Raw genomic sequence first — 17,408 nt, forward strand, 5'->3', positions numbered from 1 at the left:
TGTTTTCTTATTGTCTGAAAAACGAATATCATTCTTGAATGGGACAAAATGAAAAGTTGAATGAACTTTGAAAAGATTCTTTTATTGTAGAATAACAATATACAGAAGGCGAACCCTTAGCTTAAATCAATGCTTGTGAAATTTCAAGACAAACACTACTGCTAGTTTATCATCCTTCACATATCCCAAACATCGAATTTCGCAGAAATGACATCTCCAATGAAACTCGCCATAATACTATCCAAGAATGGGCGAGTTGCCAGATGCTCCTAACTGGAGAACCAGAGAATTGAAGCTTTAGCATTCGGGCGGCTTAAAGAGAGCATCAGTCCTATAATTGTAGGTCTTTCCTCCAAACAGTTAACTCAATTGTTAGGATCACACTTGACCATAGATAAACATGAAGAGAAAATGGAAAATAAAAGAATCAATGACCTGAAATTCTTCTAAAAGTGGAGCTCTCAAAGAGCAGGGCGTAAATTATATTTACAAAGATTGAAACCTAGGAAGCTCGTGAACTAGAAGAATATGAGAAAAGGAGCTCCAAAAAATTTGGTTTTTTTTTTTTTTTCCTTTTACTGTTCACTATGTACTCTTTATACTTCGGTATCCGGTTCCGTCGAGGTTTCCACGATGGAATCAACACTGCATCGCTCATGCGGCTGGGATTTCTCAGAATACTATGCAAAGAACTGTCAATGCATCAGCCTTTGTTTTCTACCTTTGGCCTTGCCATTTAAGTCTTGCAACCCATAGTAACCTCTCTATATCAGTAAATCAGAAAATCTTTTTAGCAGGTTGGGTGAATTGAGGGATGGAAATAGTAGAAAAATTCTGGGTAAATTAGCCGACTTCAATGGCAGAGTGTCTCTCCATAGGTTACCCAGTTCACAAAGCTATCTGAGTATTCCTCAAGGACATTGGAACTCTGTAGATCATCCAGCACATAAAGCTCCGTTCCTGTCCGCTGCATTCCCTACAGAACACAAAAAGGTCAAATTAGATAACTTTCAACCATGTGAAATCATTTCTTGCAAATTATTCTCTTTTCCTTTTAACGAGTTGCAAAGCTTATTTGTGATCCGTGTATTAGTTAGTTGATAAAGAACACCATGAGAATCCTGCCTGCACAGTTAGAAGGTGCTGACCTTCATGCTAGATCCACATTCACTAGTGGATGGAGTTGTTTCACTCATTATTCCATTGACAACATTCTCAGATGACAACCCAGCAATTGGAGAGCTTATCAGCAAAGATGACCTGCACGAGTATGAAAATTGATGAGGAAACCTTTCTTTTATATGGTTAATAGCATGTAACCCTGTGGACATTTATATTAGTCTCTTCAAGAAACAGATAGGAATATAAAGCCAGTATATGAAAGGAACACTTATAAAATTTTGGTGCTTCTAGCTTCCAAATAGTACAACAGGCTTAAATTCTGAAAGAGTAACCCAGGTCCATGGCCATATAAAAATAAAAGAGAGAGAATTAAACAACTGAAAAGCAAGGAAGATGAATTTAGAGAAAAAACGGCTTCTTAAAGTGTTTGGTGATTTTATTGTTGTTACTCAAACAGGCCGCTTCATTGTTAAGGCATAATATCACACCACTTTAATTCAATCTTCCACAGATTCCATTTTTCAATAGTTAAAAAAGGCTAGAAGTATGGTGCATGTGTGCTTGTTCTTGGGCAGTTTCTCTTTTGGCTTCCAGAGAACTTCACACAGAGTTATTACTTGGAAATCAATTGAAAAAATACCTCTCAAATGGCTCTTCTTCACATGAATTTCCTGAGGAAGACAGCCAGTCTAAGTCAACAAAGTTTGAGAAATTAAATGTGTCTTCAGAAAAGTAAATATGATCAATTCCAAGGTATCTGTCTCTTTCCACATTTCCGAAAAGCTGTCTGCGAGGCATTGTCGGAGTGTACCTATGCAAAGAAATATAGTGCTTTATGAGCAGAATTAAGAAGGGAAAAATATGGAACATCAGTATCTGGTATCAGAATAAGCAGCTACTTGGTAGCAGTGGCACATGGATAAATAAGATTATGGCTTTCAAGTCCATTGAGTTGTGGAAGAAACAGAAGACAAAAACACAAGTGACTACAGAATAAATAGTGCCTTCATTACATCAGAGTACTTGTGACAAAGTAGCTATGATGCCACATTCCAATAGTAGAGGCCTATCCTGATAACAGCCCCACCAACTATGCTCAGCAGTATCAGATAATAGATTTCCAGGCTTAAAAATGCTTGAGGAACAGTGTCAAATCTCCCATTGATGGAACCATTTTCATCATATAAAAGGTGACAATAAGAAACAAGCCAGTGCACAATTTTAGGGGGGGTGGTGATGAATATTTGGTTAAGAAAGAAGAATAGGAAATCCTTCCATCTCACTGAATATCTGGTAAAAGTGCTCCCTTTCAAAGCAGAAGTGCATAAACAGAGACAGAAAACCAATTTTCCAGAGATATGATCTCAAGTTTCAGGACATCTCCAACCATGCATAACGCATGCAAATGCATATTGCAATCATCTCTAAGGATCTTTACCCTGCCAAAGTTGCTACATTTCATTTCAAAAATCCCCATTGTTTCTAAAACACTAAGTCTCACTCACAAATACTAAAAAGAAATTGAAATAAACCAAGAGGCAGTGCAATGAAGAAGAAAAGATGAGTGCCAGGTCTGAGACACTCCGCTTAAGATACTGAGATGTCATAGAATGACTGCCACAAAAACTTGTGCCCACAAAAAGTTATACATAATATTGAAGCTTCAGCTGACAGAAAGCAAAAAAAAAAGGGATAAAGTACAACCAAAATTTTTACGATAAATGCAGCAGGTTATACTTCCCATCTTCCTTATCTTAATTGTGCGACAAGATTTAAAAATTTATCATTAGCCGTAAGATTTAAATAGAACAAGGAGCAACATCAATTTGTATAATAAAGTTAGGGGCGCAAGTAAACCTTGAAAACGCTATGTCACTTTCACAAGTTGATATCTCTGGGGATGACTCAGAAAGAACATTGTTGTCTGCTTCCCATTGATCTGGCCAAGCTGAAGTGGAAAATTTCTTCTGCTTGACATTTGTGGTTGATGTAGGTGAGCAGCTCTCACGAAGAATGTTTCCATCTGACATGGACCTTTTGAAAAATGGCCTAAACGTAATGAACTTGAAGTTAAAAGATAAGCAACAGAAACAAAATTAGTCAAATTACAACACTCCCACACCCTCTTTATGTTCCCGTCTCCCCTTTCTTTGGGAAGCGGAAAAATTATTGATGAAATAAAATGAGTCCAACACAAATTTACTTGAAGATCCAATTGGTCTGATTTTGTATCATTTCAAGAGCAAACAATAACCAACATTCAGTAATCAAAGCTATATGTTACTCGACTATGACAAGGTTGAGAATTCAAATAAAGGGCACCAGGAATTAATGAAGGACAAAGTCAGGTTTTTCATTCCCTAGGACTACTTTATGAAGTTCAAGGCAGGCTTTTAAATAACAGTATCATGAATCATATTGGTATTGAAGAAACAGTGTAACAGTATCAGCCGAATCGGACTGTATCAGATTGAAACATACACCCTTACAGTGAATGTTAAGGACAATCCCAGTCAAATGGGTAAATTTAAAAATACATTGGCTAAAGCCTCTTTGGTGAAGAGTCCCTTCAAATTGTGAAAGCTACAAAGAAGGGATAGAGTAAGAAAAAGTAGGCAGAATTTGGGAAACAAATTGAGTTGTTTCCAAATCTCCTGTAATGTATTGGTAAATAACATATTAGGAGGCAAACTGTTAAGAAACAGGTGATGCGTAATGTATAGTCCATTATTTAAACCATGGTTCGCAGAGTTGTCCAGTAAGGTACCTTCCATCGTCATCCATATTTGTTTGGCCATTCCTTCCCACACTGTAGTGCTGGTCCGAATCTAGTTCCCAAAGTGCCGGTTTGCCAGGTTGTGGTTGGAAGTGCCCCAAGAATCTGCTCAAATGATCATCAAAAAGAAGTCTCAGAATGAGAAACATTATTTATAAATAGAATAGCTGTAGCAAACTGTTGACGTCCCACCAATGTTTTCCTTTAAAAACATAGAGGATAAGTTATAATTTTTCCAACAATGAAATTGGCCATATTTTGAACATTGCAAACTCCTATTTGAATGGATGGACTTAACCTCAAACTCATACATAAGGAACAGTTATGGTTATGGGTAGCTTAGCATTTGTAAAAAGACTTCCCTCAATTTTTGCCATTTAAAAGAAGGTCGCAACTTACATATTAATTGCATCTTGTTTTTCTGAATCCATGTAGGCATTACTGTAGTACCGTTGTAGAGTTCTAAAGAACTCCTGGGACTGGGTTGCTGCTTTCCACTGTCCCCTTCTCTCAGAGAATATCTACATAGCATCAAGAGCACGGTAATGTTAGAAATGGAGCCTCACATGAGAATTAAGGAGGTGGTAGCTTAAATAAGTACCGACACTAGTAGAAGTATCAAGGAATATTTTACGATGGTTCTGCTTACTGTTAATTGAAATCAAGGTTTAGTTTAGTGATGTTAAAATCACCTTGTTATGTGCAGCCGACCCACCATATTGATGAGCTAGTGTGTCACCCATTCTTTCATAAAATCCCATCAATTCATCAGCCAAAGGTGCATCAAGGTCTATCTTCGGTGTATCTATTATTTCTAAAGCATGAAGTTGATGTCCAAGTGCAGCCAAACCATATGCATACTGTGCTACATTTGTGCGATCTAGACAGTCTATACAATTTGTCCTAAGCACACCTTTCTGGAACATTGGACGCTTGACAGAATGATTTCCGTTGGCAAGACCATTACCCCCATTGAATTTCTTCTCTAAGTCATTATCCTCGTCATAATTGCTGTATGTATCCTGGGCAGTTAGGTGGCCATTCTCAGCATTCCTGCATTACACTCACCATGATTACCACCTTATTAAGAAATCAACTTGAAATTAATAAAGTAAATCAAAATAAAACTACACAAATTCATAATATTCAAGTATCACGCAGATCTTCCAAGTACTCACTCCCCCAGTGCAAATACGCAGATGTGGGAAATTTATTATCCCAGCCTATTAAATGATGTATATGTGATTTGTATAAAAATTTGATGAACCAACTTACTCAACAAGAGGCCAGTTTGTACACCCATCAGGTCTCACGGCTGGTATTACTTGACAGTAAAAGAAGCCTGTCAATGTTAAAGCATATGCAGCCACTTTTCCCAGAAGTAACAGAACGTTTGTTGCTTTGCTGAGAGCCAAAAAATATAAGTGTCAAATAAAAAGGTATTTCGGAAAAAGATTAGAGAAAAGAATTTACAAGATAGAAAAGCTTAAAATCAAATGTAAAACATACTTTCGAGTATGCTTGTGTAGATCCCAGTGAAGGAACCTTAAACGGTTTTCCTCTGATAAATCTTTATTAATGTAATCAATAGCATTAGCAAACTCTGTACGTAGAATAGACTCCCGAGGCTTCTTCTCCTGTGTCTGTTAATTAGAAAAATAGCAACTTCAGCCAAGGATACAACCACCCCAAAAAATAAAAATAATAAGAGCTGATGTTAACAGAAACAAAAGAAGTGCCCTCATTTTTGGTACTAATATTGACAAAAGATCTTCTAGTGTTTAGCACCAATTCAAGGCATCTACAGCAGCAACAAAGAAGAAGTGGGGCAATCGGCTCATCAAAAGAACATTACCTTAATTAGGTTCAAAATAATGATAGGGTTTCCATATCTCTTGGCAAGATTCTCAAAATGCAGTCTGGTTGCTTCATAATTTGGGTCCTTCTTTGACACTGGAGGACAAGAAGTTGTGTGAGCATAAAAGATTAAAATGCATTACTATGAATCCACAAGTCCTAAGACATACATATAATGTCCGGTTTGATATTCAAACGTGATGTTTCTTGTGACCAAAAAAGTGGTATGGAACCACGGTTTTGGACAACAGAACTTATTTGGATGGGAAACCCTTCAGGAATGTCCTCAAATACAATCTGCTCTGTCTCAACATCATTAGCTACTCTGCCCTTCTCATTTACACCACGTTTCAAGTACCTAAATTGATAAGCATGCATACCAATGTTAAAGCAGATAATCACTAGCAGACACTATATTACTAAATCCAACTGCCATTGAGTGAAAGACATCTGATATTAATCAAATAATAAGGAAAAAAATAACAATCCAAATATAGATTTTTATTGAAGAGGATCCAAATCTGCTTTTTCAAAACTATAAGAACCTCGAAAAGAATGAAACTGCCATCTTAGGCAATTAATGATGTGACCCAGGAGTACTAGATCCAGATCAATGAACAAACAGGTTATAATTGGACCACATGCAGTACAATGTTGACAAGACAGTTGAACCTTATCTCTCTTAAAACTAGTAAAAAAACTACACCAACAAATATTAGGTTTTCACTTAGAATTTTCTTATTTGATCTTTAACCATGAGAACTCCTTAAAAATCACACCTGGCAATTGTTAAAATCCAACATTTTGTTTATCACTTTATCGTAGGCTAATTCTTGGCAGAAATAGGGTTGCATGAGGGAATGATTTTACAATTTATTTTTGGTACATAAGAATTGTTTTAATTTGGAGTTTGAGAAACCCTTTCCTCAAAGATATCCAGCTGCCAATTAGCAATTTGGCATTTGAATATAGTACAAGCATATTTTAATTCTTTAACATTTATATTTATATGAGGAAGGTGACCTTGGCTAACTGGAAAGTTGTCCCTTCAGTAACCTGTAGATCACAGGTTTGAGGCATTAAAACAACATCTGTGCAAAGTATGCAAAGTAAGGCTGCATATATATATATGCTCACCCTCTCCCTACCTCCACACTAGCAGGGAGCAGTTTGTGCATCAGGTGAGCCCTTAATTTGTGTTTATAATTATACATTAATAAAAGAAATGGTATCTTTAGTTAATATTATGTACTGTCCAATTATTATATCTAGCAATTTGAACAATTGTTAACGTAAAGTACTTTCAAGTATAGGTATTTCTTGTCTTGATTAAGTTTAGCCTGCTGGTTCAATAACTGACCAAATTGCTGACCATGTATACTAATGAGTCTGCTCATTGAGTTGATATCTGGCCCTGGTTTGATAACTGTGATTCACAGACTAAGTACAAAATGACTTGGGAGGAAAAAAACTGTATGTGCTTCCTTACCTGGTACCAGCAAAATGACGTGAACGTCTTGCAATAAGGGTGAGTTTGAAATCTCGTCCAGATACAGAAAGGGTGGCCTACATCATAGCACAAAGCTATTAGTTTTACCAAAATCATGAAGGGAAAATAAGTATCTTCATGTTTCAGAAAGCAAAGTTGAAGAGAATGTGCCATTTCACCAACATGCTTTGACCAATTTTCAGTTTATCTGATTACTCCATGAATAATATCCTAATCCTCTAATTTTTCTCAATGCATAAACTAATTATTTTATTTGAACCAGAAAATTATCTGCTAAGAGCTGTAATTAAATAAAACAATTTCAAATTTTTCATTATTAAAAGGTAATTAGAATGTAACCAGGCCCAGTACATCCAACTAGACAAACTGCCATAAGCAAGCTTGCATTGACTACCCAACCAACAGGTACAAAAAATTACAGAAAGCTTAAGTTATCTTCAAACAACCCATTACTTACCTGCTTAAAGAAGCCATACACTAAAGCAACTGTCCACAAAGTATTTTGAAGGTGATTTCGTATTCCACGGGTCAAAAACTCATTCCACACAAACATTGTTTCATAAAGGACCTGTCCTGTTTCTTTATTATACAAGTTTTTTTGAAGACTACGCATAACATGGTATGAGTAGCTAAAAAAGAAGTCCTTTGTCAAGTCCACGGTGCATAGGAGCTTCTTGTATCTAAGTCATCAATGAAATAAAGGCATTCAAACTCGCATAGAAACAAAGTAAAGATCTCAGAAATATGTAGAGCAATAATCAGCAGGCAAAAAGAATAAAGAAGTGCCACAGAGAAGAAGGATAGTAGTTCCCCAGAAAGCCTAATTAATTGACATCCACCAAAAGAAAAATAAAATATTAAAGAATAATTAAAGCATTAAGCTTCTCTCCCTAAATTAAAGAGTTTCAGTATCTTAGCCATAGAGAAGAGGAGGAGAAAGAGACTAATTTTAATAGTTAATGATGGCCAAGTTCAGGCATATTTTGCTCATCTAGATATTCAGAAAATCATCACATGAGAATTTGTGATAAAAAAAGTGCATGAGTATTCTAATGACGGGAAAAGACAACTAGCTTTTTAATTCCATTAAGGAAAAGAAAAGGGAGAAAGAGAGAAAATAGACTATGGCATGTCCTGAGGAGAGCATTCGGAGTTTTTTCGGCAGGTAAAATGGACAAAGTATATTCACATCTAGAATGGACTGAATACCTGTTCTCATTCCTAGCATTGGTAATGTTGGACTGAATAGCAGAATTTGGCAGCGGAATCATCTCGCTCTTGGAGACTGCATAAACATTATGACCACATATTGCACCAATCTGTCTTCTTTTTGTAATAAGCAGCATGTAATATGGCCCCAGAAATTTGATAAAGCCTACAAGCAGGAAAAACGCAATGATTACAGTAACAGCATTGGCAGTTTCAAAGGCTACAGAGAATCAAGATCCACTTACCAACAATTCCATAACAAGTAGTGACAAACTTTAGTCCACCGGTGGCCTTGTTTCCTTCATGTATTCGCCTCAGCAGATCAGAACATTCACGTTCTGTATAAGTGGTAGAATCTTCACGAATATTTAGCTCCGAAGGGTCTTGTCTGTCAATCTTTAGCACTCTCCAATATGTCCTACTCTTATCCCTCCCTATCATGTAAAATTTCTGAAAAGCACAGGTATGCTAATGAGTGAACGTATCCCCAAATAGTTGTGATACACAATTAAAAAGATAACTAATGAAAAAAAAGGCAGTCTAAGAATGATGAAATACATTGTTAAACAAATCAGAACACCAAAAAGGTTGTTGCAATTAAATAGAATAACTGCAATTCTGAATTCCAAACACTAGGAAGTTAAAATATGATAAGTTTAAGCTAGTTCATTGTAGCATCTTATCCTCTACATAGTCAAACATTCTCGCTAACCACATAGCATTGATCACTGAATTTTTCATTTCAATAGAATGCCATTAGTAAGTCAGCAAATATAATCAAATACAACATAAGGGCAATGTAACGATGCCAAGCTTATGATTATTAGAGGCAATCGACAAGAGACACCTGTGCACACTAATCTATAACTGCTACCAAAAACTAACAGAACTAAATGCATTATACCGCTATCAATTTAAACAAAAATTATTTCAGCAAGTTTCAACATTTAGTAAATATCAAAAGAGATCTCATAAAAAAGGGGAGGAAAAAAAAAAAAGCAATACCGATCGAGTCTCGTAGAGCCTGAATTTCTGCATATAAACCTGGTCATCAGAACGAGGCAGCTGATCCTCATCGTGAGTAGTAGAGGGACCACCTCCATTTTCCATGGACACCATTATTCCTCTGTTTTCTTGTTTATTAAAAAATATATATATAAATTTCTACTTCTTTTTTAATTCTTGAGCTCTAGTTAGATCTCTCCCCGAGCCCCAGGCTCAGGGAATTTATCGCAAGAGCATGCAAATAAAACGAATTATAAAAAATAGAATAAAATAAATTAAAGAAGAATAAGTAGAGTTTTTATGTTTCAAAACAAAACAGAATCGCATCCTATGCACAAAATGGAGCTCGGCTGCTTCAAATACAACATCCTTCACCTCCTCTGTTCTACCTCATACTTCTCTTCCGTTCCACAACCATACACACTCAGTTTCTTGATCTTCAATATCTCAAACCAAATCAACTTCCACCGTCCGATTAACTACAGAGATCGAATCACCGTTTCGACTATTCAAATAAGAAGAAGAAGAGATCGAGCTAAAAGAGGATTTTTAGAGGTTTCGAGAGAGAGGAAAAACAAAAATGATTTTTGTTTCCTTTTAATTTTAATTTTAATTTTAAATTTCTACTTCGTCAAAGGCACAGCTAGCTAATTATTGATGATGTTATTGTTTGTGTGTTTTTTTAGCTTGCCTTTGTTTTTTATTTTATTATTATTTTCTTAAAAGAAATAATAATAATAATAACAAGAGAGAGAAAGAAGGTCAGATCCAAAGAAGAAACGAAAGCCACAATTTAGATGACCGCTCCATGATGATCCACACATTACCTTTTTCATGTAATAACTCTCTATTATGCTATTTATATTCTTACCAAAATCAACATTTTTCTCTTTAATGAAATAAATAAATATTTATTATTGTCTCTGCTGTTCATATTTCTGTCGTCTTGCTTCTCCCACTGTTCACTTAGAACTCAACAGCCTCTTATATTCACATTCAATTTGTTGTGTGTTTGAACAAATTTAATTTCTCCCACCACTCACATTAATCCTTTCGAAACTTCTACCAACCAAAATTACTTTTTTATTTTATTTTTTTCAACCCAATTATACATAAACAAACACTTTTAAATAAATTTATATATTCAATTGTTAATTATATTAGATATAATTTTATAACATTAAATATTATGATATATTATGATTCTGTATAAAGTATTTTATAAACTACTTAATAAACGTGAAATTTTAGAATTTTTTTTTAAATTTTGATATAATTTGTTAAATAAATTGCAACTAAATTGAATTTGTTAACTATATCCAAACTTTAATAGGGTACGGCTATAATATGTCAAACTAAATTGTTAATTCTGCAGTTTTTAGATTTAATCTTTTCATATTATTAATATTAATATAAAATTATTCCTAGTGGGTGATATATAAAAATAATTTTCTTAAATAATTTTTTTAAAATCGGCCTGCTTGACCATTAATTAATAAAATAATTATTTTTTATTAAAAGCTATTAAAAGTTTTATATTTGTATAATTTAGTAATTTAATATATATATATATATATATATATATATATAATAACTAATAAGTATGTAATATAATATTTATTTATAAATATTAACTATTTTATGGATATTTTTATTGTCTTATAGTAATTTGTTTATAGTAATTCTACTAATAAAATATTATAATAACAACAAACACATAAATTAATATATCAATAAAAATAAATTAAAAATAATATACCTTTTTATCTTTTGATTTATTGTCTTCAAATTTTATAAAAATTTGCATTGAGATATATGAATTTTATTATAGATACATATATATAGTGAGAGTAATCTATCAATTTCTTATAGAATTAGGAATGTATATAAAATTATAAACGGATTAAGATTGGTTTAGATTAATCACTAACTAATATTTTTATATTTAAGAAATCAATCACTAAATAATTCTATTAGAATTGAAAAATTAAATTAATCACATATAATTATAATAAAATAAAATTAATAATTATTAATTAATTAAAAGGTATTAGTCACTCTTATATATTAAGATTGTGATGATAAGTGAAACTCAAAATCAATTAATTTATTTTAGGTAAGAGTAAAACTTCGATAATTTGACAACGTGGGGGGGAACTGGGGAAAGGGCACGTTACACTAAAAGAATAAAAATTAATTTAGGTAAATGGGTGGATGAGTACAGTAGGATTTGACTTTGAATGGGGTGGACCATTGCGTCATACAATATTTTTAATGTTAATGTTATTTTTATACCTTTGGAAGGCGAATGCAATGTGGAGTCACCAAAATCAAATAAAATAAACATGTTTTTTTTTGTTTAAACAGTTGGTTGCACCCACGATGCTGACCATCATCGCCTGTAAAAAATTTCAAACTTCAAAGTCTCTGTGTTCTTTATTAGGATGTCGCATTTACATTGTTCCTCGCAGCAAAGTTGGTTTATTTTTCAAACAAACTATCAGTATTAGTATTTGTATATGCAAGCCATTATGGCAGTCTCAAGTTATTATATTTGTGTAGGTAGGGTTTGTCCAGCTAGTATTAGTAACCAATGGGGTGCTCTCTGCTGTATTTATTATTATTATTATTATTTCACCCGAATTTCAACACTTGTCGGATCAACATTTAACATATGCTATTTACTGTACCATTCATTTCTTTTACCTGTTATTTATATCTTCTTATTTTTTTTTAATTTATGATTTAGATAGCTTTATTCAGATAAAGCTGGACTGACTTTTATTTTAATATGGGCTGTGTTTTTCAGACTGTTCAGTGAACAATTTACAAAATTTTAAAGATAAATAATTGATTTTAGGATGGAAATAGGAAGATGTTAATTTGAAAAGGGTATTATTATACAGGTGCTTGTTGTAACAAAGTGACAGGTTAACTTGTTAAGAGTTAGCTGACCGTTTAACAAGTTATAAAATATATAATCTAGTTGTCCGTGAGGGGTCTAATAATTAATGTGATTTCGAATCGTTTTAAAAGAAAAATGAGAAGAAATTATGGGGCTGTTTGTACATACTATTTAATGTGATTTCAATTTTGTATTCCCTATTTCTGGATTCCGCATTAGTTTTTGTCATTATGATATGAATACATTCTTGGTTCACATTAACTTTTGTAATGCCACTCTGCGGTCCATTTCTCTGGATTGGAAGATTTTTTTGTACGTAGCATGTGAACTTTGTAAAAGTTCTGATCATGTGAACGATTGTGGCCCATGACAAGTATATGATAAAGCCATGCTTTTTCAGGGAAAACCTGTAACAAAATAAATGAATGTACTCTGCTAATTAATTGGTTACACATGGATAATACCCAACTAAAAATTATATCTTTTTGAAATAAAATAGTGGCTTATACTCAATTAAGTGTACACCACATCTTAATTAAAGTCAGATTTTAGAAATATGGTTGTATTAAAAATTTAAAAATAATACTTTACTATTTAGAATAGTTATATCCGACTCTAAATTAGTGAGACTAGTTTTGAATATTATATTTTTAAAAATAATAATTTTAAATTCGACCTAAAATTTAAACCGATACAATCTTGAATTAATATGTCATTGATAATAAATGGACCACAACTACGTATAGCAAAATGAGAATGGATGGCTTGATAAGAACAAAACTACATATTTTTATATTTATCTGTTTTCCAAAATGAATTCTAATTGAGATTTCAACTTAGACCTTTCAGTCAACAATTTGTCATCTTCACTTACATTCAGTGTACTTACACAGGGTGTCTTGAGAAATCTACCTATGGCTTGAGCAATACAATAGATAATGGAAAATGATAAAATAACATCTAACTTAACATGAATGTAAAAAGGTTTTCTTTTGTTGTTTTCCAAAAAAGAAAGAGTTGGTGAATTAGTAGCCTAAAATGTGATATTAACATACGAGTGAGACTCATTTGCAAGGTAATATTTTCAATTCATACAAATTACCACTCACATAGATGAATCCCATTATATAAACTGGCTGTATTTCATTTTGAGTCATAATTAAAATGTGCTCAAATGGCACGTACAAAAGAAATTGACTAAAAATATTTATTAAGTATTTGATTTTTTTGAACCGAATGATTCTAACAAACTTTTTAGTATGGTTTTGATCTCATTACCAAAAACCTTATAAACTGTATATATATATATATATATATATATATATATATACTTAATAGTTTGATATTGAATTAGCAATATAGTTTATGACATTCAATAATATAAAAGTAAAATTCAATTATTTATTTATTTATAGAATTTCATTGTTAAATTAGTCAAACTGCAATGTAAATTTTTATGACTTACTTCTTTATACAACACTAATGAGAATAATATGCATGTCACAATGAAAAAGAGAATACTTACCATCCAACCTATTCATCTATCGGTAAAAAATAATGGACAATTTCTTTTGTATCAAACCTTCAAAAGGATATTATACTATAATATATAAATTATTACTATAACTTATTTTATTTTTTGGCTGAGCCTTTCCTCAATCCATGTGATAATCTTAATTTCCTCGAAGGAACGAGTCTTTTGCCGCCTTGGGACTACTTGTTATTAGACCTGTTCATGGGCCGGGCCTGACCGGGCTTGATTTTATTTTGAACAAGCTCGAGCCCACCCAAGCCCGAGAATTTTTTAATATCTCTCAGCCCAAGTCTGAGCCCGAATTTTTTTAAAAAAGCCCGGCCCGGCCCGACCCGACCAATTGTTAAACCTGTAAATACGGGTCGGGCTGTGCGGGTTTGGGTCGGGCTTGAGTTTAGTTTTATTTAAAAATATTATTAATAACAATAAAATTATAAATAAAAATAATAGGTAGCTAAGTGATAAGTAGCACTTAATTATAAGTCGAAGGTTACAAGTTCAAATGCTAGGTATGACATTTTTTTTTTCTAATTAAACTAAACATCGAGCCGGGCCGGGCCAAATTTAAATTTTTATGGAAATCCCAAGCCCGGCCCTAAAAATTCGAGCTTTTTATAAATTCGGGCCGGGCCGGACTTGTACAAAAAAATTATTGTCCAAGCCCGGCCCGAAGAATGCGGGCCTGGGCGGGCCAGGCAGGTACCCAGGCCCATGAACAGGTCTACTACAGCATATGCCATCTGGAACATGGAATCCTTCTATAATATATCTATTAGCTGTTGAAATAAACAAAATAAATAGGCAAACAATCGATCACTTGGTGATTCTTAGAATATATTATTATTGTATATAACAGTTTTCCATTTATCATATATACATGTGGTGTGGTCATTGCAAGAATATTCCCTCAGTTTTGTTTATTCTTTTATTTGATAAATTTGTGGAGCCGAACATTTCATCAGTCCAGAGTGGTTGTTGTGCACCTCTCTATTTGTGCTGGAAACCTAGAAGGATCACAACTTCTAACTGTTATGATCCTCAGCTGCCTAATGCCTATTAACTGGGTCATGAATGAATAGCCCAAGTTCCAATCTTTCACAAGCCTGATTCAATCTTCCTTCAAAACTTGATTTGTTAAGACATTTGACAGAACAAGAATTTTACCATTTAACATTAATGATAATTAGTCATGAAATTACCTAGATCCCACTGAGCACCATATAATATAAATATATATATTATTAGAGATAAATGGCATATAAGAGTATGGAAATATGTATACCAGAATTATAGGCAAGTTCTGATATCCAAACTTATGCATGCAGAGAGACTCCAAGCCACATCTGCACTGAAGTTAAAGCCCCGCACTGATGGAAATGACAGTACCCTTCTTCTTAACCTACTATTGAAAATGAACTTTCAGCATCAGGGGCATCGACTGTGTCAGCAATGGTGAGTTTCCTGTTGAAGAAGAGGTCTTCTAAATTGTAAGCTCCAACGTAGAATGGAGGTCCATTCCATAGAGTTTTTGCGAATTCTGCATGGATTCTCTCTGTTGGATGGAAAGAATCCCACCAAACATACTCATTGGCATTTTCGCATAACTCGAATTTGGCAACTTTCTTGTTGCCTCCGCATGTAAAGATACCCCCATAAGGTCCGGTTCCACAACAAGCATTCACTCCGTCCTTGAAACCTGAAAAGTCAGTTTCTCTTTATATATGTTGATTCAAATCCTTCCTATAGTCTATCAAATGTTTATTTACGTACCATATTTGGTGGGATTATTTATCCTGTCATTGAGCCAGTTATAGAAATTAGAGTTGCAATATTTGAACCCTTTCAATAGATGTTCAAGGCTTATGAGTACAGCTTTTAAACCATTATTATGAGCCAATGCTAGAGAAGAAGCTGCCTCAAAGCATCCACCTTCACTGGCTTTGGGGTTCAATGCTCTCAGAGTTGGAAGACAACCTAAAGGACACAAGCTTAAAAATGCAAATTTCCTTGCTCCCTTCTGATATAAGGCCTGAATGATGAAGGACAAAACAAAAGGCTAATACCAGTGAGCTCTCCAAGACTCTCTGAACTGATCCAGACGAGTTAAGTGCAATTAATTGAGGAAAACCAAAACAACTAAGGATAATTACCTGGATTGCGTTTGTCAAATTTCCAATGACCATCCCAACGTACACCTCAGGAATATAGTTTTCTTGCATTTTGGGATTACCCAAATAACCACCCATATAATCATTGCTTCCTATGCTTATGAAATAAACTGCTTCTTCTATGATTTCTTTGGCTCGTGTCTCTCCCAGTTTTTCCGTTAAAGATTTCTCCACTTCTTCGAAATATTTTAGCTGGGTTGGAAGATCTATTACCTACAAATAATAACAATTAGCAATAGTATCAGTACACATCCATCAGTACTTGTATAAATCCAATTTTATCTCTTATGCATATGTAGATAAGAAAAATTAAAACTTAGAGAATTTGTAATTTAAAAACTATGCACAAAGTCCTTAACGTACCATTCCTTGATTCGTCTCGGGAAGAACGCCGCCACCACCAGAGGCAAAGTTGGCACCGTATATGTAATCAGCAGAGGGTTGTAAGAACGGAGGGATTAGTGGCAACTTGGCAAATTGAGCTGGATTATAATCCTCATATAAATCATTAAAACATGATAAAAATGACAAGACAAAAATTAAGTATATGGACCATATGCTGTATACAGATATATACCAATATAATCTACTATGATACGGCCATCAGAGAAGCGTCCCGTGGGTGCTTGAAAGATGCCATTCTGGCCATAAGGCTTCATATCTGCACGGTTCTCAGGAATAGTGTTAATATAATTATTGTTGCCAGCGTCCACAGAGGAGTCACCGAAGATGAACAAGGCAGCAATACTACTGGTCTTAGCAGCAGACACCTCCAGCTTCAAACCAATTGAAGACGCAAGTATTACAAAGATCACGGAGTAACCTATGCAGGAATTAAGCCCAGCCATTACGATGTGCAAAATATTGCAGATCAGAAAATGTTAATTCTTGATCTTGCATATATCCTTATACACATATATATATATCAGTATTTGATTTCAGCACCTGCACTTGTGTAGGCGGTTCTTCCAATGAATGAAATTTCTTACTTGAGGATATATTCTTAAATAAATGGACTACTTTGGATTTTGTCTGATGGAAGATTTGTGTCGTGATCTTCAATGTTTTGGTGGGCTGATCGATGCATATAACAATAAGATCACTTTTGGTAAATAATTACGACTGTATATTAAATACGTTCCTTATTTTGAAAAGTTGCATGAAATAACTGTAAGGCTCGTTTGCTCGGCGGAAAATATTTTCACTTACACATTCTCCTTATATGATGTAATAAATAGAAAATATATCTTTATTAAATGAAAAACAATTCATTTTCAAAAAATAAAAATTAGAGTGTTACAACTGATTTTAATTCCAAAATA

General features: G+C 33.8%; 2 protein-coding genes across 3 annotated transcripts; both read right to left on the reverse strand.

The window, feature by feature from the left end:
• Positions 1-56: 56 nt before the first annotated feature.
• LOC8259043 (phosphoinositide phosphatase SAC3) lies at positions 57-10,270 on the reverse strand. 2 transcript variants are annotated; one of them, XM_002516161.4, is made up of 16 exons: positions 9,480-10,259; positions 8,720-8,924; positions 8,475-8,640; positions 7,723-7,945; positions 7,245-7,321; positions 5,926-6,113; positions 5,754-5,851; positions 5,408-5,541; positions 5,174-5,302; positions 4,591-4,951; positions 4,298-4,419; positions 3,890-4,003; positions 2,980-3,171; positions 1,763-1,933; positions 1,149-1,260; positions 57-976 (listed from the first exon to the last, which is right to left on the reverse strand). In XM_002516161.4, the coding sequence occupies exons 1-16, from the start codon at positions 9,591-9,593 to the stop codon at positions 854-856; spliced, it is 2,529 nt and encodes an 842-aa protein (XP_002516207.1). In that variant the 5' UTR covers positions 9,594-10,259; the 3' UTR covers positions 57-853. The 2 variants fall into 2 exon arrangements, with proteins under 2 accessions (XP_002516207.1, XP_048228080.1); XM_048372123.1 differs by lacking the exon at positions 57-976 and having other exon boundaries at positions 1,763-1,793; positions 9,480-10,270.
• A 4,869-nt stretch (positions 10,271-15,139) lies between these two features.
• Positions 15,140-17,098, reverse strand: LOC8259042 (GDSL esterase/lipase 5). The gene is made up of 5 exons (XM_002516160.3): positions 16,664-17,098; positions 16,450-16,568; positions 16,069-16,299; positions 15,689-15,947; positions 15,140-15,614 (listed from the first exon to the last, which is right to left on the reverse strand). The coding sequence occupies exons 1-5, from the start codon at positions 16,932-16,934 to the stop codon at positions 15,313-15,315; spliced, it is 1,182 nt and encodes a 393-aa protein (XP_002516206.1). The 5' UTR covers positions 16,935-17,098; the 3' UTR covers positions 15,140-15,312.
• Between the last annotated feature and the right edge of the window lie 310 nt (positions 17,099-17,408).

The sequence above is a fragment of the Ricinus communis genome, chromosome 3 (genome assembly GCF_019578655.1).
Source record: "Ricinus communis isolate WT05 ecotype wild-type chromosome 3, ASM1957865v1, whole genome shotgun sequence".
NCBI classification, from domain to species: Eukaryota; Viridiplantae; Streptophyta; class Magnoliopsida; order Malpighiales; family Euphorbiaceae; genus Ricinus; species Ricinus communis.